Here is a 22,580-nt window from a genome sequence, read left to right on the forward strand (position 1 = left end):
AATAATAATACAAGACAGCAGTGAGTCAACCTTTAGTTATCACATCTAGAATAATTTTCATACATCAAATGAGAGAATAAGAAATGAAACATTTATCAATGTCCATTGAATATCTGATCCTTGAATCGAATGACTCACGGATCATCGGCCCTGCGAACAATTCTGTATCACCGCCGAGCATAATCACGTTTCCAACATCCTCGAGGATTCCCCGAGCCCGACGGTTCTTTTTACATCGGCGGATCTGTCGAACGAGAGATCCAATGGAATGCACCGTAGAAGGTAGGAAACGACGTCGGCGCGAGCCTGGAAACGATCGGTATCGCGTGTGACTCATGGAACAGAGCGTTCTTTTCGCGGCGACGCTTTCAATTATCGACGATGCTGGAATTTATATGCGCTATCGGAAGCGCAAGAAATGCCTCCCATCCGCTTTTTCCGCCGACTCGGACGTCTGCTCGCATGCCTCCGCGTCTTCCATGCCTCGCTTCTCTGTGTCTTATTGTTCCCTCGCTAAGAACCATCTTAAGTTACACGCGGTTTATTATACCGAGTTAAAACCGTTTATCAGAATCCACTTATAACCATCTGTACAATCTACAATTATAATAAAAATTTCACGGCCGAACAAGCTAACGCATTTAGCAGTTTCATCGTAAAGAATCCGCTCCGCTTGGAGAATGGCAAGAATAATTTGCACAGGTATACAGAAAATCGTCTGTAGCGTGGATTTTCGTTTTACGAGATAAAGATTGCTCCTCTAGAAACACTTTCGCGACGCTTAGATCGGCGTTTCTCTGGCGCGAGCTTTGAGCCGGCTAAACGGGCGAGAGAGAGGAATACCCGTCGACTCGGTGTAAGTAGCAGCGCGGTCGTAAAGGGGAAGAGAGCTTGACAAGAAATGTGCTTCGCAGAATCGCTCCGAGGCCAATTCCCAGTGAGAAACGAAAAAAATTATGCTAATGCCGGCACGGGTTTGACGCGATCACGTTCCAGTGGATTTCTTGCCTCGGCTCTGTGAACCACTTCGGCTTTATTACCTCGCCCGCTTCCGAAGAAGCCGGAGCGTATCCGCGAAGGGTAACTCGATTGCCGGCGTTGTTTCCCATCACCCATCTGCTCCACGTTCTTCACGATGCAGAATAGACCTCCTAATGAGTTTCTTTTAAGATCACTTCACGATCGATCTCGCTTCGGTTCATAGCAATTTTATAAGCCGTGAACGTGTTCGCGCTTCGTCACTATCGATCCACTAAAAACGTTATTGATCAACACGCTAATGGCATTGAACAAGAACAATTGTCAATTATTATAAGTTCTATTGCACGTTTCGTGCTTCGTACGGTTTCATTTGTTTTATCACATTCATGTTTCTTGCCAAGGGGTAGCACAATGTTCAATTTATTTCTTACTCTATGGCATGCGTCTGGAACCAAACAGGTTTTTAGACGACCAATGGGTAATGCGTCATATTTATAAATCTCATTACGCTTAATACGTTTCTGTACGCTGACAATCCACCGGACGCGTCGCCCACTTGCGCGTGGGTGTCCTCAGACCAGAAACACCGTGGCGTATTTCATTCCTACCGAAAGACGAGGTAAACCGCGGAATCTCCGATTCTTCATGGACGGGTCAAGGGTTAAACTTCACGGATTACATAGGAAGTACAGTTCGTGACGAGAGCGCGTATATTTCGCTCTCGGTTGCTCGTATCGTAAATCACATCGCGTGCACGCGGTTCCATTAAATCGGGTCACCTCATGCAGTTATAAGAGCATTTCCTTGATCAAGACACGGGCGAGGTACACGGATAGATTGTTTTATGCAGTTTTCAGTCTCGCGTTTGATTCCCACGTCGACATGAAAATTGAAGGCTGCTTCGAGTGTTCGTGAGTAGTCGTCGATTAAACGCGGTCGTTCGGATGATCTAAGAAGGGACGAACCCCAAAATGCGAACACGCCCTTCTGAAATGTATTGACCTTCGCAGCAGGACCCTTTGGGTGATCTTAAATATAAAGATTGGTCGTCTGATCAAATTTCATTAATTTATGTGACAGATCGAATATAGGAAACAATTATTTATTATTCAAGATAAAAGTTTATCTAAAAGAATTGAATCGCGAAGATGTTAAATTTAAGAATCTTACGATTCTCGAAAGAGGACGAACGTGTGTACGAAAAAGCTGGAGTCACGGTTCCCAGGCTCGTGGCAATAAATCCAATCACGTGTGAACAGCGCATGAATCGCGTTACCCACAGAGAAGAAATCCTAGCCAGTGGTACATTATCTCCTCGATTCTATCCCGTGTTATTTACGCGACGCATTCGTCACGGCGGATAGACTTTCGTCCCGTGAGGAACGCGGTACCGTATTGAGACCCGCGTAAACGTCCGAGCCACGAACTGGCTGACCTCCTTCGACTTTTTCCACTTTGACTCTTTTCACGTGCGCGCATGCCGGCAGGCGGTCGCGTGTCACGCTTTATCGCGCCTCTCCTCTCGTCTCGACGTTCACGTGCTGACCTCGGCCACTCTTCAACTCGCGAGCCACCAACGAAAATCGTTTATATTTAGAAATAGTTAAAATTCAAATTAGTTTCTTGTGTAATGAATAAGATTTGAAGAAAAAATTTATATATTATAGAATCTTCTGAAATTTTCATTGAAAAGTTTCCACGGATTTCTATTGTTAATTTAAAAAATGAAATCTAGATTGAAAATTCAGAATTATGACGTGCACTATATTATATTCTTTACATTTATTGCAGACCTGATTTGGCATAAATTCATCTGCAGTCTAATTATAACAGATGTGATATAAAGTACAGATAACGAGAGCTTAGTAGATTTAACGTTTGTTAGTCGAATCAAGAAGACTGCGATTGGAATTAATGTTGGGAACATTTGTTCTGGTAATAAGAACTGAACAATTACTCTTATCTCGTCGTGTACCAACGTTATTTAGTATTGAAGTTAAATATAGATATCATATCTACTATTTTCTAGGCTGAAATTTCACCATTGTGACTTTACTCCTTGACTCATACCTGAAAATATCTCTTCTTCGAATTCTGCAGCATTTTTAAATGTTGCTCTTATCGTTCTCAACCCCTAATCCTAGTATTTCTGCCCTTACAAATCCTAATGTCCCTCATTATCTATATTTTACTGAAATCCATATTTTATCTCGCTTTCCTTCAACTCTTTCAGTATAAAATTGTAAACTAACAGAATATTCCAAAATTCCTTAATAAAGATTAGAGCAATCTGTCTAATAAATCAGTGCAACGATCTCTGAGTTACGCGGAAGTGAGGACAGTGCAAACAATTTGGTGACGCGCTCGTCACAGTGAACAGTCTCTGCGATTACATATCTTGACACAATTTCTCGTATCTCGCGATAGCAATGAAAGGCGCGTGAATTTACACAAATTGGCATCGCGGACGATAAATATTTCAGGTGACACGCACATTCTAGATATCGTACGACGTTTGCAAAGAATAAATCGGTGATTCTCTAGTCACGTGTGAAAGTACCATAGGAATCCAGTGCCCGAGCCGGTCCCCTGACCTTTGGTTCTGACTGTTCAGCGAAACGGCAACCGTACAGTGTACGACTTTAACTTCCCACGTCAGCATGAACGCAAGATTAAATTCGACGTGGTATAAAATTGAATTTTAATGAAACGCGATGAATAATATAATGTACGTTCGGTATTTGAGATTTTTAAGTCGGTTCCAGTGTAGAGGTTGTACGAATAAAATTGAAACTAGTATCGCGTTCGTTGGTCTCGAACGCTGTACGTATGTAAAGTTGATTCACCGGCATCTCAGCGCGATTTAATGCCGAAGCTCGTCTTCAATAAGGTCAGGACCCAGTTACATACCCTCGATCCTCCATTCCCAAACCATTTAAAACACACTACGTTACTTTACAAAAAAATTATAATAGTAAATAGGAATTCACGGTCTGATTCTCTCTTAGAGTCGTTAAAATAAATAAATTACCTCTCTCGGAATTCCGTCACGTTCAACGATATAACAATCGGAATTGCGTTTCTCCCGTGTGTGTGTGTTTTATTACTTTCATCAGCATCGTCATCATCATCTCGTGTACCGCGAGGAGCCCGCGGGAATGATTACTTAGGTAGAAAAGTGGCAGGCCCAGCTGACCGGGTACGGTTTCTTGCAGGATGACGAGCCACCGGAAATCACGTATTGCGTCGTGGAGCACACGGGTACGCTCACGCTTCAAGCGATGACGCCCACCCTCCCGATGCCGGCCGAGGAGGAGCTGAACAAGATGTTCCTTGAATTGGTCGACGAGCTGGACCTGACCCAGGCCAACCGGCAGGCGGTTCTGGCACTTCCGGCGAACAAAAAGTGGCAGATATATTGCTCCAGGAAGGGCAACGGCACGCTGGAGAACGGCGGCCTCAGAACCACCGACCTCAGCGGCGATCCTGAAGATTATATCAACAGACTGAAAACCATAGCAAGTGTACGTAGTATTGAACGACTCAATTACACCTCGGTTATAATTATATAANAAATTGTGAAATCTGCAGAGTCCTTTTCCTGAAGAAGGCGAAGAAGTCTCGAACCAAATGCGGCAAACGGAGGCCCTGAAGACAGCTCTGAGGACACAGCCACACAGTTTCGTATTGAGATTCATAGAACTCGATGGGCTGAACGCTTTATTGCAAGTCCTTGGAACTATGGACGCAGAGGCGGCTAACAGCAATCTTCACACGAGCGTGATAGGCTGTTTAAAAGCATTGATGAATAATTCGGTGAGTTTCGTTTTTAAATAAAATACGATAATTTATAGATACGATTAGATACGATTTTAAATAAAATACGATATATATCGATAAAATCAATATTGATTAAATGGCTTGCGTCATTCATTTATCCGGTTATCAATTGATTTTCAGAACGGGAGGGCACACGTCTTGGCGCACCCGACGGCCATCAACACGATCTCCCAGTCGCTGGCGACTGAAAATATTAAAACGAAAATATCAGTTTTGGAAATCCTAGGCGCCGTTTGTTTGGTACCAGGCGGTCATCGGAAGGTCTTAGAAGCTATGTTGCACTTCCAGCAGTATCACTCCGAGCGAACACGGTTCCAGAGTATAATAAACGACTTGGATAAGAATTTCGGAATCTACAAAGACAACCTGTCGCTGAAAACAGCGATCATGTCGTTTATTAACGCCGTGCTGAACTACGGACCGGGTCAAGTTACTCTGGAGTTCAGACTGCATTTAAGATACGAATTATTGATGCTCGGTATTCAACCGATCATCGAAAAGCTCAGGAAATACGAGAACGAGACGCTGGACAGGCATTTGGATTTCTTTGAAATGGTGAGGAACGAAGATGAGAAAGAACTGGCTAGGAAGTTTGAAAAGGAGCACGTGGACACGAAGAGTGCCACAGCTATGTTTGATTTACTGAGGAGGAAGCTCAGTCACACCGCTGCCTACCCTCATTTATTGAGCTTACTAGAACACTGCCTCTTACTACCACGTAAGATTTTTTTTGTTCATTAAAAATTCTCAAAAATATCTGCTGCATATTTCTATTTATGTATTATTGCAAATATTTATAATAAACACTTTGATTAAATAATCAAACTCGATGTTCCAGTCGATTATGGCTCGCATCCGCAGCACTGGTTGCTGTTCGACCGGATCGTGCAGCAAATCGTTTTACAATCGGAAGGAAACGAGTCAGGCACTACCAGAAACCCTGACGTTGCGCCTATCGAGATCAACGTGAAGGAGATCGTGCACTTGCTGGCAAAGGAAGAGGAACTGGTCGCGGCCAGGAAGAAGGCGGAGGAACTGGAACGGGAGAACTCGGACATGTCTACGAGATTGGCCAAGAAGGAACAAGAGCTGGATTTGAGGACCCAAGAGAAAGTAATTAATGCCGCTCGCCAAATCGAGATCGATCTTGTGACACAGTTCTCTCTTCTAGGAAGACATAGAGGCGAGCTTGGCGAGGGTGAAGGAACGTTTGGAGAAGGAGACGTCGATGCACATTGAGACCAAGCAGAGGATCTCCGAATTGCAGGACAACCTCGAGGCGTTGTCTCGACAGATAAACAACGAGAAGTCGGAGAGAAAGCGGTTGGAACAATTGGTCGCTTCCGGGAGTCTGCCGGACGATGCCAAGGCGACGATTAAGATCGTGGAGGATGAGATTCTCGAAAAGGTTGAAGCGAAACCGATGCCACCGCCGCCGCCGCCTCCACCCTTGGCGCCGCCGCCACCCCCGTGCTTGATGCCAACTGCCCCTCCTCCGATGAAGGTACATCAATTATAAAACAGTATAGTAAATGTCCCAGTTTCTATTCACTGGCTTAAGGTTCCATATAAAACTATAAGAAGAGAAACAGTGAATAGAAAGTAGGACATTTATTTTATGTAATATTATATATTATTTTATGCAATATTAATTTAATGTAGTTTGTATAATTTTTAATAAGTGATACTAAATATGGACGAACGGTTAAATGAATACAAATGTCCAGGTGGAGATAATTAAAAATGTTCCTCAACCGAGCAACCCTCTCAAGTCGTTCAACTGGTCGAAGATCCCTGAACAGAAATTACAAGGCACTATATGGTCGGAGCTCGACGACACGAAATTATACAACGTGATGGATCTGGAATCGATAGATAAAATCTTCTGCGCTTATCAGAAGAACGGCGTCTCGGCCGAAGGATCGATCGAGGACCTGAGAACTCTAGGAAAGAACAAGAAGACGATGTCGGTGATTGACTCGAGAAGAGCGCAGAACTGTACGATCCTGTTATCAAAATTGAAGATGTCCGACAACGAGATTACAAGGACGATCCTGTCTATGGATCAGCAGAATATTTTACACATAGACATGGTCGAGCAGTTGTTGAAGTACATACCATCGTCGGAAGAAGCTGCTCTTTTGGACATGCATCAAAAGGATCTTCAAAGCAGAGCCGATTGTTTCTTATACCAAATATCCAAGTAAGTACAAAATTGTTATTTTTATAAATAAAATTAATAAAACGAAATGCATATCAACTGTGTTCCATTAAAGTATTGAAAATTGAAATGCATAAATATTTTAGGGTGCCACATTACGAGCAAAGACTGCGGTCCCTTCATTACAAAAAGAAATTCGCAGCCAGTATCGCGGAATTGACGCCGAGGATGCGCGCGGTCCTCGAAGCTAGCCGACAGGTAGCCAGATCCCGTCGGCTCCGAAAGTTGCTGGAATTGGTCTTAGCTTTGGGGAATTACGTGAACCGTGGGAACGCTCGCGGAAATGCCTGCGGCTTCCGTTTGGCCTCGTTGAACCGTCTAGTCGACACCAAGTCTTCTTGCTCGAAGGGCACGACTCTGCTGCATTACCTAGTTCAAATATTAGAGTCCAGGTTCAGAGAAGTGTTGGACATCGAGGAAGACATGCCTCACGTTCGAACTGCGGCCAGAGTCAGTATGGTTGATCTGCAGAAAGAGGTGGCGAACTTGAAGAACGGTCTTCAAGATGTTCAAAGGGAAATCGGTTAGTTTATATTAAATAAAAAGATTGTGTTTTTAAATTGTCTTTTAGAATTCCATCGGGGCCAGTCTCAGGTGCTTCAGGGTGACATGTTCTTGCCTGCGATGAGAGACTTCCAGGCTCAGGCCACGTGTAGATTAGCCGAGGCGGAGGATCTATTCCAAGACATGAAGACTAGAGTAAGTTTTCAATCATTCATTTAACATTAGAACTATCGATTTGTATTTCTCCACTCAAAACCAGCAATTTTTACTGATTTCTTAGTTCTAATATTGAAGAAATGTTTCTGTATTTAGTTCGACAGGGCAGTGAGACTGTTTGGCGAGGACTCGGCAGGCGTCCAGCCGGACGAGTTCTTCGGCATCTTCGAGAATTTCCTGCAAGCGTTAGCCGAGGCTAGGCAAGACGTAGAGAACATGAGGAAGAAGGTCGAGGAAGAGGAACGTAGAGCGAAACAGGAACAAGAAGTGAATATCCAAAATAAAATTATTTTCTACTTAATTGACTTGAAAATCAAATTTAATCTTTTCTATTGCAGCTTCGGAAGAGGACGATGGAGAGAAAGAATTCTCGCGAGGGAATATTGAACAGCATCTCCCTAAGTAAAAAGAACGAAGCGAACAGCAATGGCCAGAACGACAACAAGGGTGAATTCGACGACTTGATCTCTGCCCTACGAACCGGGGATGTGTTTGGAGAGGATATCGCGAAATTCAAGAGATCGAAACGTAGACCGGTAACGCCAAGTGGTCAGGAATCACGCAGGCACAGCGCGCACAGGGAAGATTCCCGGGAACGGCATTGAATTATTCAGCGATTTTAGTGACTCGAATCGTCACGCGATTATGTGATAGAATGTTGGAGGAAATCGAATCCGTTTAGGAACAGGAGAGAGAATTGAGATAATTACGATAAGTAGGAATTGTGTAAATAGAAAGAAACGAAGACTACGAAGCTTTTTCCTACATTTCTTCAACGATTAGTATTACTTTAGATTCCTGTTTCATTCACTGATACTGTCTTCCTCGTTCTTCGCTCGCGACTTGTTTCGTATAAGAAATTAATTTTAACCGGAGGACAGAGACTCGCGTTGCAGCATATTAAATTAGAATGAAATCAAACGACGAATCACACACGCGATTCTGATGCTTTTTTTAATATCAACTATACGCAACAATCGTACTTTAAATAAGTGAGCGAGCATGAATTCGTATGTCGTTGACAAGTCAATCACTTGATTTGCTGTATATATATTTTACGTTCGTTGGCTAAGGGCAAACGTTCATCGGACCAAGAAGAGGAAAATATTAAAAATAAATGCAACGCGAATCTGACGAAGTAGAATTTGTTAGAATCTACGAAAAGACTTGGACATTTTGTCGACGAATTTGATAATCCCCTTTTGTAACCACGACGTGTATTCACGCGCTTGAACATACCAATAGGGCCTATGGGGGTGCAACTCTATTCCGACCCCTGGAAAACTTCAAGTCTGATTTTTTATTCTTAGAGGAGGGAGAAAGAGTAATAAAATTGTTTAGTGGCTCGGCGAGCCGGTCACGGAATTCGTGTTAGTTCTCGATGTTTAGAGCAGGAATCCCGGAAACGATTTAGAGAAGAGTTCGTTGTATAGTAGTCGATGTTTTGTAAGCTTTTGTATTTTTGTAAATATTAAGTATCGATGTCATGTTCTTGCGGCCCTGCAGGAATTAATGTCCAGTTAATATATTATTACATCTTTAATGTCACATGTATTAATATATAAAGAAATATACCGAATAAATATCAAATTCAAATCCTTAATCAATTTGAATCATTCGTAATCTCCTTCTTATTTCCTTCCTATTAGATTTTTATAAGTAACAAGAGACAAAAATAATTTCTACGTAGCGATTCATATATTACCGCTTTACGATCCCGTTCTCCCAACACTTGTTCACTTATCTGTGTTTTATATGTATGTGTGTGATCCCGTCAGGTGCTGCCACCAGTGCGACTATCTAGCAACGAAAGGTAGAAGTGGGGAATAAACGTGGGTGGGCAGTTGAGCAGAGTGGCACTATGATATATTCTAATTCCGCGTTTTCATATAATCCCGAAGGATTAATTAACCAAATACGTGTATGTAATTTAAAACCTGCATGCGAAGGTATCAAGTATTTCATAAACAAGAATCTATTCTCTGTAACGCGCGCTGAATGAAATAATTTCAATCACCGAAGATTTTCATCTTCAGTGTCATTGAAGTAGTTCTTTATACAAATATTTTCTCTATCTCTTACCGTGATTCACTTGAACAGTCGGAGTTGAATAAATTCGTGCGAATTGTAAGTATGCTAAGATATTTGTATTTATTCTTGAATAAATTTCACTTCGCGTGTAGCGGAACCCGACAGTCGAAGTTCCGTGGCGTAGCGCCGCCAGTGAGTAGGTTGCGAAGCGCATTGTTAGTCAAAACAATCGCCGAAATCAGTATCTATTTTTAAGCGGTGTGCACCGAGCAACGGTACTTTACCATTTTCCGTACTGTGCGAAAAAAAGAATAGACGCTTTCGGTATTCCGCGTGATCGCTTATGGAACATTGGGAAGGTTCAACGACCTCACGGTAATTGTGACAAGAGGCTGACCGGCCATGTTTATATCGTGGTGAATTTTCGTGCTAGCGGCCCGAGTGAGCTACAAGTAATATTCCACGTGCGTTCGCCCGAGACTCGCGTTGTGCGCCCGGAATACCAGGACCACCACGTTGAAACCCGCTGCGAGATGGAGTCCAGCGAAAGGGGTGAGTTTAACGAAATTAAAGCAATATTGAGCCTCTGACACAAATCATAACCTGGGGGCAATGGCAGTGTCAGGGTCGAAACGGAACTAGTTCAGTGACCGCAATCGAGGCACTCGATCGCAGTATTACCGAACGATCATCATTTTTCTAAATATCTTTCATTCGTCCCGAAATCGTTCCGAGTACGATGGCCCTTTTTCGGACAGTCTGTCTGTCAGAATTATTTTCTCATCCGAATCTATGTCATGCGGTTCACTTTTCATCTCGACTGTACCTCCCAGCTACTTTCTGCTCCATTCCGTACGAAAGAACGGACGAAACTCGTTATAAGAAAAATACGTTTCGTTTCCATCAAACGCCGTCTTCTCATGTAAGAATAATTTAGTTGATCGATTCGTTTAAATCGAAGTGTATTTCGGATTTCTTAAAGTATCCGACTGGTAAGAAAGCTGTTCGATCAGATGGCTACGGTCTGCGTTACGCAATAGTGTAACGGCATAACCTACATAATCTCTGGCGTACCGTCGATTGAAGCCATGGTACCGCTTGACAGAGACACGTGAGAATTATTATCGCTTGACCGAGTCCGACGTTTGTCGTAATGTGGCGACACCTGCCGAACGTTCATGCATGCCCTACCCCAAGCCAGCGTGAATTAACCCTCCCCGTCGTTGGTCTCGTTCAACCCCTTCGTGTCGCACCCCATTGCTGCACGGGACGACACAAGGGCGTTTTCTCCCAAAGATTTTACTAGCAAAGGAACACGAAGTCTCGTTCTCCGACTTTGAACGTTCTCATAAATATATTTGCCACTTTCTTTTTTATTTACATTTATTCACAGTGGAGGGGTGAAAACAGCCGTCGAAGTTAGGGTTGTAAAACGCGACGCCTAAGAGAAATAAATGCAGAGTAAACGAGTCGCAGTCGGATTTACAGTAGATCTTTATTAGCAAGTCGAATACAGGAACTCTACTCTGAACTTTGTAATATAGATAAAAATACCTAAATAAATAAATAGATAAACCTACTCACAGTTTTTGTAGACTAATATAATGTATTTATAATTTTTACGTTGAGTGCAATTTAGTGTTGGCACTTGTACTCTAGGTTGGTATCAGCTTAAGTAATAATTACAACTTTAACAAATCAATTTTCGTTTTCTTTTTATAGTTTATAGAAGAATTTTATGAGAATTTTATGGAAGGATTTAAAAAGGATCATTTGGACCATTCATGGTAGGTTTAAGTGTTAAAAGACGAGTATTAAGAGAAAACAGAGAAAGCTTAATCTGCTAATAGGTCATAAAATTACATTAAGAAACTGAGGGCTGTTCTCACCCTTCAATATTAAAATACAAAATCATTTGTATGACATTATGTTTCTATAAAATTTTATCAAGATTGGAGAACGATATGACGACAACCTTGACAATAGAATAATTGAATATAATAGAAATGGAAATATTTTTTGTACAGGTATTGTGTATTTTATATTGAAGTTTATTTCTGTAATACGTATGTATGCTGTTCCGTGAGGATATTTTATCCAGCAGGCAGGCGAACACCTTTGTTTCCACGTTTACTTTCATTCCTTTTTCATGATCCCCCGTCTTTCTTTCTGTTAGATTCTTCCTTATTATGTAAGTCCAAGGACACGCCACACTGCCACGACTGCATTTTTCCCATCTTTCTCTTCCCACTTGATCGTCCCTAACGCCTTTCTCTCCCTCGCTCTATCAACCTGTCCTCCATCTCTGTCTCTCTCCTCCTCTTTATTCTTCCGGTGTTTCACATTCTTCCCCTTTTCTCTCGATTTAAAGTACATTCATCTCTTTCGTCTAGTATCGCCTTATTATGCACGTTTCTCAAATGTTTGCATTTATTATACTACGATTAGCAATGGATTTATCGTTCAGGATGGAACTTGGCTTACGTGTTTGTGTGTGGAATGTGTTTTATGAAGTAAAACAATTTTATTGAACTCTCCCAAGCCTCGTTTCGAGGTCATTTACATACTGAGTGAATAGCATCGAAGAGAAATAACTGATACAGCATTACATTGTCTATCTAGGCCTTGAAATAACGCAAGGTTACGGGTGAAGTTATATAATCTTCCAACACCAGCATGGGGAGCAGTACCTCGAGGTTATCTCCTTCTCTTTAAGTTTTTTATGCACATGCAAAGTCTCGCCTTGTTTTTATTTCATTATTCAAAAATAACAAGCCATTCGTTTTTACTGATATTACAAATATAGAATAAAGTCTGCTCGACGCCGTCGTTCACTTTTCATTGTCCTGCGAGGGACATATTTGAATGACGAGCCGGCTTGCGTAATGTAGAACAGAATGCAAACACGTGACGTTGCATTCGATTAGGCCGTCGTTCGCGGCAATTAGACTGTATCGATTTGCTGAGCGAATTAGGAAACGACGGGCAATCGGCGACCTTGCGCGAGATTACTGTTCGATGGATATCGTACGATTTCGCGATTATGGAAACGACGTTGCGCAATCCCTTTGTTGGAAACGTGGATTATATGACGAATTAGGCGTGGCTGTCATGCAGTTGCGTAGAATCCATGTCTGATCGTGATTTCCTCGCTCGGAGAATAAATGGAACGAAGAATCGAGTTAAACAGGCCGTTAGATTACAAAATATGCAATTGTAGTTTGCAGCTGTTATATAAAATAATTTATATGAATCTCTCGTTGCGAGATTACAGAAATGAAGAAATAGATTACATTTCTTTAGATATGTTTCAAGGAATCACGTTTCTATTGTTTCATGGCAAATAAATTCTCGGCAAGCTTAATCATTGCCTTGCCAGAATGGCATTTGCTTTATACGAAACTATTAATGGGAATAATTCCTGAAATTGAATCATCCCAACTACAGGACACTGAGAGACTCGATATAGATGTGTATATATGTATATATGTATGTATGTATATATGTATATGTATACACAGGCGAAGCCGGGCTATCGGAACGACGAGCGTGCATGTCCTCCTACGCCCACGTGTTGAAATTCTATCTCGTTAATTGGCATGAAAACAGAGAACGGATTCGCCGTTAGCCTGTGTCGTTCAGAATCAAATGCACCCGGCGACGCCGTAAATTGTTCGAGATATCGATGGTCAAGCTGTTCGATACAATTACGGGATCGTGTCTCCGAATCAATTCTGAATTTCGTCGAATTTATTGGCATTTTAAATGAATTCAATTTCATGTAAATCGTTTAATATAGTACAAACACAGTATAAGAAAAAACAGTAGCTTCACTCTGTTAAAAATGTACAAATAAATTCGAAAAAAATNATTTGCAAAAAAGATCGTATACAAGTTTCTTCACTCTCAAATACTTCAGGAGTACTCGATTAATTATTTCATGCATCGTCTAATAATTACTGTTTTTATGTATTGTGCTATGAGACACTCATTCACTTGTATGCATTTAATGGTGCAAATGATAAGGTAATCTCTAATTCTGAAAGTAGGAAATGTAGTCAGAGAAAAAGATGAAGAACGTGTTTAATTGACATGAGTATAGAATTCTGCTATCAAGAATTAAGCTATAAACGAAATGTTTAATGAGATCGTTTATTCCCTCATACGTTTTCGATAACTATACACGAGTCTGTTCCTCTCTCGCGACTTATTCGCATGAAATACGTATAAATAGACCGCCGGCTGCAAGGAGTTTATTGATCGCGATGCATCCAAGGTTTTGCGATGTCGGATCGCGATTATGTAAGGCCACGCGTGCAATTATTACACTGCGTCGTCGAACTGTTTCTTAAAGAAGCCAACAGCCCCTTTCCCTCAACGTCCATTATAGTTCTTATTTCAATTTTTTATTCGGGTGTTAATCACGTGAAAATAACGAAGGAGGGACACTTTTTTTTTGTTTCCCCTCGACCGATTTGCGTGCTTGACCACCGCAATACCTCGACACGTACGCCATGGCGAAAAAAGGAATAATTAATTACATGCATGCTTCAGTCGCGATAAAACGTGCCACCACATTCTTGCTACGATAACCCACTGCGTATGTTTTCAGCGGAATATTTTTATCTGAGAGACTCGTTTCGTCCACCTCCCTTTTCGTTTCCGTTTGTGCAGCGATAGAATAACTGTGCAATTCATTATTTAAAACATAAATCATTTTATTAGACTGCAGGCTTTTAAGCAAATCGACATTTTGGGGGATTTTATAAAACTTCAGTCAGAAATTGTTTTTAATTGTTCTTGCATATTTTTTATACAATTTTTCACTTTCATATCAGTTTTGAAAATTGTAATAAACTTGAAAAGAATCGTTGAACGTGTCTTATTACTTCGAGAAGGAGGTACGTGTTATTCGATGTAGACAATTACAAGCGGCGCGTTGGAACGAGAGGGAACGGCTTCGCGATGCGATACTTTACGTAATTCACCGGCTAGACCAGGGTCATCGTCGATCTCGGTGGTAAAGCTTGGCGTGAGAAAAACACGCTCAGTGTGACTGACACGGTTACGTTTTTCTCTGATCGCGATCACACTTTATATTTCCGCAAGAATAAAACCTGTACATTCCTTTGGAATCTCTTCAATCCGTCTCACGATTCTTTTAAATACATAAGGTTTGCTGTTCGAATCTAAGTCTGAAGGCTGAATTATGGTTGAGGCGTAGGCAGTGTAAGAACAAATATTCTACATTCTTATTTTATTTGTCGATGTAGAATCTCTCACGTTTCGGTTGTACTAGTTAGTGACTCCCACTTAGTTACGATATAAAGAGGAGTTATGTGAGAGGTGGTAAGTGTTAGGAGACTGCGAAACCATTGTTTGCCTTTGCCAAGGCCTCTGAGACGGGCGAGTAGGATGACAATGGTTCTTGTAAAAACATGATTCGCACTCAGAAATGAAATAATCTTACAAATCGAAGAGAATTACTAAACAGTTTAAAAAATATATATATNAGATTATTCTAAAATCCTGAAAGATGTGTAATAAATAATAAAGTATATGAATGATGAAAAAGAATGAGAGACATAATGGAAGTACCTATAAATTGGATATAAAAAGGGGTTGAAAATCGAAAGAGGAACACTGTGTTAAATATTAACTTCCTTTTATTAAATTCATTATTTAAATCATTGCATGAAAGAATTCAGATAGACGATTTTAAACGTAGATCAGTGGTGTGGGTGTCAGGGCATCGATCGTGTTCAGAGTGGCAGGAGGGTGCTTGGGTGGCGTCTCGGTGGGTTGGCAAAGTGCACTCAAAGTTCGTTCATAGAAATAGTAAAGCAATAATTTAGAACCCAAAAATGCAGTATAAAACAATAGTAAAATATTCTTGTATATTTAAAACATTGCAATAATCATAAATTGCAGCGTCTCACTGTTGCAGTTAATTTATGAACACTCTAAGAGAAACGATTCCAATTTCTCATTAAGTTTACATAGCGAGTCGGAAATTCTTTCACACTACTAGTTAACAATAAGATGAAAAAAAACCATAGGCAATTTTTATGTTAGGTAGAGACGCTTTCCCGTCGAAACGAAGTAGTCGTTCAAGGAGTTCAGTCAAGGGAAGTCCTGAAGGTGGTCGTAGGCCTACGAAAAAGAGGCGTTCCGCAATAGATAAAGCTAGTAAAGCCTCAAAGAGGCCGCGTATAGACGTAAGTACTAACGATAAGGAATTCAAGTTCGCTAAAAGTGTCGCCGGGAGGGAAGATTCGCCTCGATTTAAAAACTTCTTCCATTATTTGACTCACGGAGAAGGAAGGGAATGTCTAGAAGTTCTGGAACGAGGAGGAGTAAATTTAGCTAACATGTCCAATATTTTGGGTAAGGCAGGAGCTAGTGCTTCTGTAGCCTTTAAAGGGTTGTACGACGTGTGGTTCGATAAACAAGGAAATAGAACACGATATTTAAAAACTCCAGAAGAAAATGGAATAAAGCTGTCGAGTATGTCCAGTATTTTGGGCAAGGCAGGAGCCAATGCTTCTGAAGCTTTTAAAAAATTATATGACGTGTGGTTCGATAATTATGGAAATAAAACGAAATATTTAAAAGCTCTGGAAGACAACGGAATAAATTTAGCCAGCGTGTCCAGCATTTTACACGGGACAGGAATTAATTCCGCGAGAGACTTCATACAACTTTATAACATCTTTTTCGACGAGCAAGGGAATAAGGGACAGTATTTAATAACGTTAGAAGAAAACGGAATGGGCATAGCTAATATATCCGGTATACTAAGCGGCGCAAGATCTAACGCTCCTAAAGTTTTTAAAGACTTGTACAATCTCTGGTTCGACGCTGAAGGGAATAAAACGCAATACTTAGAAACTCTGAAAGAAGAAGGGATAAACCTAGCTAATATATCTAGTATTTTGAGCAAAGCAGGAGTAAATGCTCCTAAAGCTTTTAAAGATTTATACGATCTTTGCTTCGACGCGACAGGAAATAAGACGTTGTATTTAAAGACCTTAGAAGAGAACGGAATAGGCATAGCTAATATATCCGGTATTTTAAGCGGCACGGGAGCTAACGCTCCGAGAGCTTTCAAAGACTTGTACGACTTGTGGTTCGACAAACAAGGCAATCAAACGCGATATTTAAAAACTCTCGAAAAAGAAGGAATAAAGTTGTCGAATATATCGGGTATCGTCAGTGGGGCCGGAGCTAATGCCCCGAGAGCTTTCAAACACTTGTACGACCTGTGGTTCGACGAACAAGGAAGTAAAACACGGTATTTGAAATGTTTAGAAAAAGAGGGAATCAGTCTGTCTAATATTTCCAGTATTTTGCACGGGGTAGGGACCAATGCTCCGAAAGCTTTCATAGAATTGTACGACACTTTTTTCGATCACCACGGAAATAAAACGCAGTGTTTAAAGAATCTCGAAAAAAATGGAGTCAATTTGTCGAATGTATCGTGCATTTTGAACGGAGCTGGAGCTAACGCTACGAAAACTTTAAAGAACGTGTGCGAGCTATGGTTCGACGCGAAAGGAAATGAAACGCAGTGTTTGAAAATGTTGAGAAAAGAGGGAATAAATCTTGTTAATATATCGAGTATTTTAAGCAGAGCGGGAGCTAACGCTCCCAAGGCTTTTAAAGATTTATACAATCTCTGGTTCGATTCAACGGGAAATAAGACGAAGTATTTGAAAACCCTGGAAGAGAACGGAATGGGCATCGCTAATATATCCGGTATTCTAAGCGGAGCTGGAGCTAATGCAAAGGAAGCTTTCAAAGACTTGTACAATCTCTGGTTCGACGCGAACGGATGTAAAACGCGATATTTAACAACTTTAGAGAACGAAGGAATAAATCTAGCTAGATTATCGAGTATTTTGCACGGCGCAGGAGCCAGCGTAGCGAAAGCTTTCAAAGAGTTGTACGATTTTTGGTTCGACGCCGAGGGAAATAAAAAACAGCAGTTGAAGCATTTTATTGAGAAACGAAACGGGGGAAAGTGTTTCACGTTGTATAATTTATCTGGTATTTTAAGCAAAGCAGGGGCCAAGGCTAAACACGCATTTAAAAAACTGCATAATATTTGTTTCAACGACGAGGGAGAAAGAACGGAATTGTTGGACGATTTCTATAAGGCACGTTTTACGCCTAGTAATTTGTCCTCTTTATTATGTGCTACTGGATCACGTGCTTCCCACGTTTTAAAGAGATTACACAATGTTTGTTTCGATGAGAAGAGAGAAATAACGAGGCTCTTAGGCGATTTCTATAAGGCAGGATTTAAGCCGGGTAATCTGTGCAGCATGTTGAGCGGAGCACCGCATAATCTTGAAGAGTTGCACGATTTTTGTTTCGTCGCTGAGACGAGCGTGTATTTAAATCATTTGTTAAGTGGGAAAGCAGGTTTTAAGCCGAGCAGTTTATGCAAAATGTTACACGGGGCTGGAGCTAATATCTTTTCCGCCATCATAGATTTTCACGACGTCTGCTTCGACGAGGGAGGAAACAAAACGCAGCTTTTAAGCGATTTCCATAATGCAGGCTTTACGCCGAGTGATTTATCGAAAATATTATCCATGGCGGGAAGCAATGCCGCTTATATTTTGAAGAACTTTTACGAAGTTTGTTTTAATAAAGGAAATTTGAGGCACTTCTTGGCTCAGGATAAATATTTTACCCCGAACGATCTAGCTAGGATATTATACGGTGTAGGAATTAACGTTTGTCCTATTTTTGAAAAGTTGCATCGCCTCTGTTTTGATAAGGACGGAAGGAAAACGAAGTATTTAAAGAATCTCATCAAGAACGATCAGCATAAGATTTCTGACATATTACATGAACAAGTTAAGAAAGCTTCTTCTACCTCCTCAGAGTTTCAAGAATAATTCTCGATCTTAATCAATGTCAATGGTTGCATGTGTGTTAAATACTTTAAGAAGAAGGAAACTTCTTATTACGAATAAGTTGTTTTGAAAATGATCGAGTAGAGATATTAAATCTAGTATTAAGTTCGAAGAAGGACCGTGTATGCAATTGGCTGGAAAGCGCAGAAGCTGGAGGGGATGGTGGTCGGGTAAGAGTGAGACAGCGGGGCGAAATGGAGAGAGGGAGCGTGAAAAGAGGGGTCACGGAAGGGGAAGACAAGTGCACACACAAAGTAGACATATAGGTCAATGTCGGGGCACTCCCGTGCACTGTTTAGCACGACTCACCTACTGACCTACTTACCAGCCTCCGCCTTTCGCGTACTCTGACCAGCCTCGCTTAGCTTTCCCGGTTCTCCATTCCACACAGGTGTGTACCCGATTTTCGGTAACGTGAAAATATCCCATCGATAGAAGATATGAAAAAGGAACGATTCAGCTATTCGTGTTTTTTTTAACAAGTCTCTCATTTTGTCAAAATTAAGTAGAAATTGTCCTTCTTCACTCCGTTTAATTTATTTTCGGAAGTATGACGTTACCAGTTTTTCTATTGAGCTACAGGTATTAAATTGATGATCCCGTAAGATCAGATTTCGTGTATTATACTTGAGAAAGGAGAAAACTTGAGAGAGAGTTTCGTTGCGTTAGTAGTTTCGAACTGCTAAACCCTCGGAAGTTCCGAGTCGGAAGCGCACTTTACGTGACGAGCTTCCATTTGTCGATCTCACGGGAATGTCAAGGTTTCTGGGTGCAATTTTACTCGAGGGCCGATTCGTGCTACCGAGTTTTCCTTCCCCGATGGAACTGGAAAATTTTCACAGGTCCATTAGTTGTCGAGCGTAGCAGAAATTGGGTCAAGTGCGAATTTTCAAAGAAATCCGCCAATAGAATTCTCTCGCCGATTGTATTAAACTAGAAGTATACATTTGTGAAACGATCGATCGATCGTTTCAAGTGAAATTATACTATTAAATTATTTACGTGGCAAGATGTATTAGTGTAATCACGTTATCAGTTTACGCGTCGGGGAGTTGTAATATAGGACAAGAATTCATTGCACGTGGCAGTGGAAACAGGAGTACACGAAGCTAACAGTGAATATAGGTCAGCTAAATGAGCCAGGATTATGAGGGATGCGCTGCACGCAGTACGCGTAACGATAATATTTCTCACCCTTCACATCCTCGCGCGTATTTCTTGTTTAAACATTGCCATTTCCAAGGGAAAGTACAATCTACAAACACGCGGTGAATAAACACGACGACCATTGTAATTAGAGTGAAATTCGTTTCTGCGGTAACGTCATACTTTTGCAAAAGTGCAGAAAAGCTGCAGAAAATTCGTACCAATTACTTGAACATATCTTTGATCTATGGAGTTTTTGAAAAATTATGTCTATCATTAGAATTTCTGATTTTGTTTCAATTTTAATTAATCGAATATCTGCTTTTTTGTTACAGGTAAGTTGAGATTTTCAAATGTCCTCAAAACTTGTTCCAATCCGTAAGTACATGACTTTATTAATTAAATAAGATTTTAAGTAAGAAGTATATTTTTTATAAAACAGAAGAGATTAGTTTATATCGCTGGGAATATTTTTATACTTAATCAGAGTAGTCCATGCAATTTCCTGAAGGTAACGCGTACCAATCGATATCATCGCATCAATGATTTCATTCTGATATCTAAACGCTTGCATGAATTAATTCATTAACAGATCTGTGACATGAAACGTTCTAACAAAGTTAATAATAAATCGCGAGTACTTGAACATGAATAACGTCGCTCGGTAGAAGGGTTGCAAAGGCGGCGTTTCATATTTTTATACCCTCTCGCGTCACACCTGCTCGGCGTAAGAACAAACAATAATTTACTTGCGGTTAAACACTTTCTTCGGTTGATTGGCTTACGAGAGAGTCCGAGCCTCAACGCGGTTATCCTTAACTTGGTCAAGGTTTATCTCATGCACCGAGCATAAAATGTAAAATAATAAAAAAAATGATAAAGAAGCAGTCAACTTCTCTAACTGTTCGTTTTAACAGCTACTTAATACCGTCCTTCGAACATAATTTTATGATCGCTGATGTCAACCGTTCTCTATAAAATTCATTGAGAGATGCCAAGAAAAAAAATTGATCGGTTCATTGGCACCTTTTCATATTTCATGCATTTAACACTAGAAAGACTGAAACTTAGTATATACCTATATTGCCCAAAGCAGTAAAAATGACTGCATTGTGAAAGAATAATGTGTAAAGAAATTTGTCTAAAATTAATTTTTAATATTTTTTATATTATTTACAGTCATATAACAAGTTATTAGTTAATGTTAACAATAAAAAAAATTTACTTCACTTGGGAAAAAAAATAATTTATGCATTATTATTTGTACATTTGCCCAAAAGCAGTCAAAATGACTTCCTTGGGCAATCTAGTGTTAAAGAATCGTCGCGATTTATATTATATAGAAGAGTCGTGAATCGATTTAAAGAGCATATGGGATCAACGAACTATTTATACGATCGTCTATGAACGGGTAGTTGAATTCTATTGAGGGAGACAATTTCAGAAGCGTGGCTGATTCTTCCGTCGCAATGCGGTGGTCACGTACATTGTCCTTGACTGGTTTCTGTCTCCCTCCGGCTCCCAGTCGACGTCCCTAACACCCACACCTGATTGATCATCCTTCCTCTCGTTCCTCGTGAACGAGCATTATTTATAGCACGATATAAGTGCATGTACAGCTCCGGCCCGGTGCACAAGAGAGCAAGTGTTGCTCCGTTTGATGGATCACTTCTGATGATCGATGCATCGGGATCGCTCCGTCAAATTCAAAAGTTATCTCGTTTCCGACGTGAAATAAGCAGACTATTCAGGCAAAATATAAACGAAAATAATTATTGCTTATGCTTGTTTAAAATCTATAGAAATTAGAAGGAGGAAAATTTAAGTAATGATATTTATGCAAACAGAAGTCATAAATGTACTGTTATAAAAATTCCTGCGCCTGTTTTAGCAATAATTATTGTGAAATCTCTTCTGTTCCTGAATCTCAGGATGTAATACTGGTATTCTATTCTTAGGCTCGATTATACAACGTATAGGTAACGTGGAACGTGTAACGTAATTTGTACCTCTCCATACTTTAGATCCTCAATTAGTATTCGCGTAGCAAACTTTCTTGGATAACCAAGGAGGAATTCTAACGCGATTTCTATCGATCTGATACTACATACTCTATTTACATTGACGTAACGCTTTGGTAGCATTATACGAAACAATGTGATAGGTATTCTAGTATGAAAATCGGATTCCACTTGCTTGTGTATCTCAGCTTGTTTCAAAATAATCTTAAGTATGAATATCGAATATTTTTTTCGTGCGTTTATGTCGTGGAATTGTGAACTGGAGAAGGTGTTCATTGCCAGGGGGTACGTTTTCTTTTTATCCGAGTAAGAGAATGACGTCCAACAGCGTCGCTTACTACGTTTCAAGGAACGATTAACCCCGAAAAATTGCGAGCTTTCATGAGCGAACAATGCCAGAGCTGATTGGTACTCGCTTTAGAATTAGAACCCGAATTTCGCATTGTGCAACCGGGCCAGCGGCGGAACAGCTGCACCGTTGCTTTCTTCTGCACCAACTTCATATTCGTCCTCTTCCTTTATTTCGTTTTCCTCTCTCTATTCGCCTCGCCACGACTTCCTCCTTATTCAAGTTACGCTTCCTTCGCGCGACGACCGAATGCGCGTTCGTAACTGTCTCTCTTATTTGATAATTGTTCGTTTGTGTCCGGCGTCAGATTCCTATCAGCTTTTTTAACGATCGATCAGTTCTAT

General features: G+C 40.7%; 2 protein-coding genes across 7 annotated transcripts in view; both read left to right on the plus strand.

Moving 5' to 3' along the window:
* Window positions 1-8,535, plus strand: part of DAAM (disheveled-associated activator of morphogenesis-like protein) — a 57,666-nt gene extending 49,131 nt beyond the window's left edge. For all 4 annotated transcript variants that reach the window (XM_018021836.2, XM_018021837.2, XM_026812193.1 and 1 more), the window contains exons 3-12: window positions 4,197-4,505; window positions 4,573-4,797; window positions 4,942-5,539; window positions 5,660-5,934; window positions 5,993-6,325; window positions 6,549-7,024; window positions 7,129-7,565; window positions 7,614-7,741; window positions 7,859-8,029; window positions 8,101-8,535. In XM_018021836.2, coding sequence (XP_017877325.1) covers window positions 4,197-4,505; window positions 4,573-4,797; window positions 4,942-5,539; window positions 5,660-5,934; window positions 5,993-6,325; window positions 6,549-7,024; window positions 7,129-7,565; window positions 7,614-7,741; window positions 7,859-8,029; window positions 8,101-8,367 — 3,219 coding nt within the window. In that variant the 3' untranslated portion in view covers window positions 8,368-8,535. The remainder of the gene's footprint in view (window positions 1-4,196; window positions 4,506-4,572; window positions 4,798-4,941; window positions 5,540-5,659; window positions 5,935-5,992; window positions 6,326-6,548; window positions 7,025-7,128; window positions 7,566-7,613; window positions 7,742-7,858; window positions 8,030-8,100) is intronic.
* A 1,040-nt stretch (window positions 8,536-9,575) lies between these two features.
* On the plus strand, window positions 9,576-20,849 carry LOC113464126 (uncharacterized). Of its 3 annotated transcripts, XR_003388956.1 has the most exons (4): window positions 9,576-9,889; window positions 10,227-10,345; window positions 15,869-19,111; window positions 20,202-20,849. XR_003388956.1 is itself a non-coding variant. In XM_026812194.1 (2 exons), exons 1-2 carry the CDS (start codon window positions 10,327-10,329, stop codon window positions 18,700-18,702), a joined length of 2,853 nt encoding a protein of 950 aa, XP_026667995.1. In that variant the 5' UTR covers window positions 10,267-10,326; the 3' UTR covers window positions 18,703-19,134. The 3 variants fall into 3 exon arrangements, 1 of the variants encoding a protein (XP_026667995.1); XR_003388957.1 differs by lacking the exons at window positions 9,576-9,889; window positions 15,869-19,111; window positions 20,202-20,849 and adding an exon at window positions 11,187-11,334 and having other exon boundaries at window positions 10,258-10,345; XM_026812194.1 differs by lacking the exons at window positions 9,576-9,889; window positions 20,202-20,849 and having other exon boundaries at window positions 10,267-10,345; window positions 15,869-19,134.
* The last annotated feature ends 1,731 nt before the right edge of the window (window positions 20,850-22,580 follow it).

This window comes from Ceratina calcarata, unplaced genomic scaffold (genome assembly GCF_001652005.2).
Source record: "Ceratina calcarata isolate Rehan_Ccalc_2016 unplaced genomic scaffold, ASM165200v1 scaffold262.2, whole genome shotgun sequence".
In the NCBI taxonomy this organism is placed as follows: domain Eukaryota; kingdom Metazoa; phylum Arthropoda; class Insecta; order Hymenoptera; family Apidae; genus Ceratina; species Ceratina calcarata.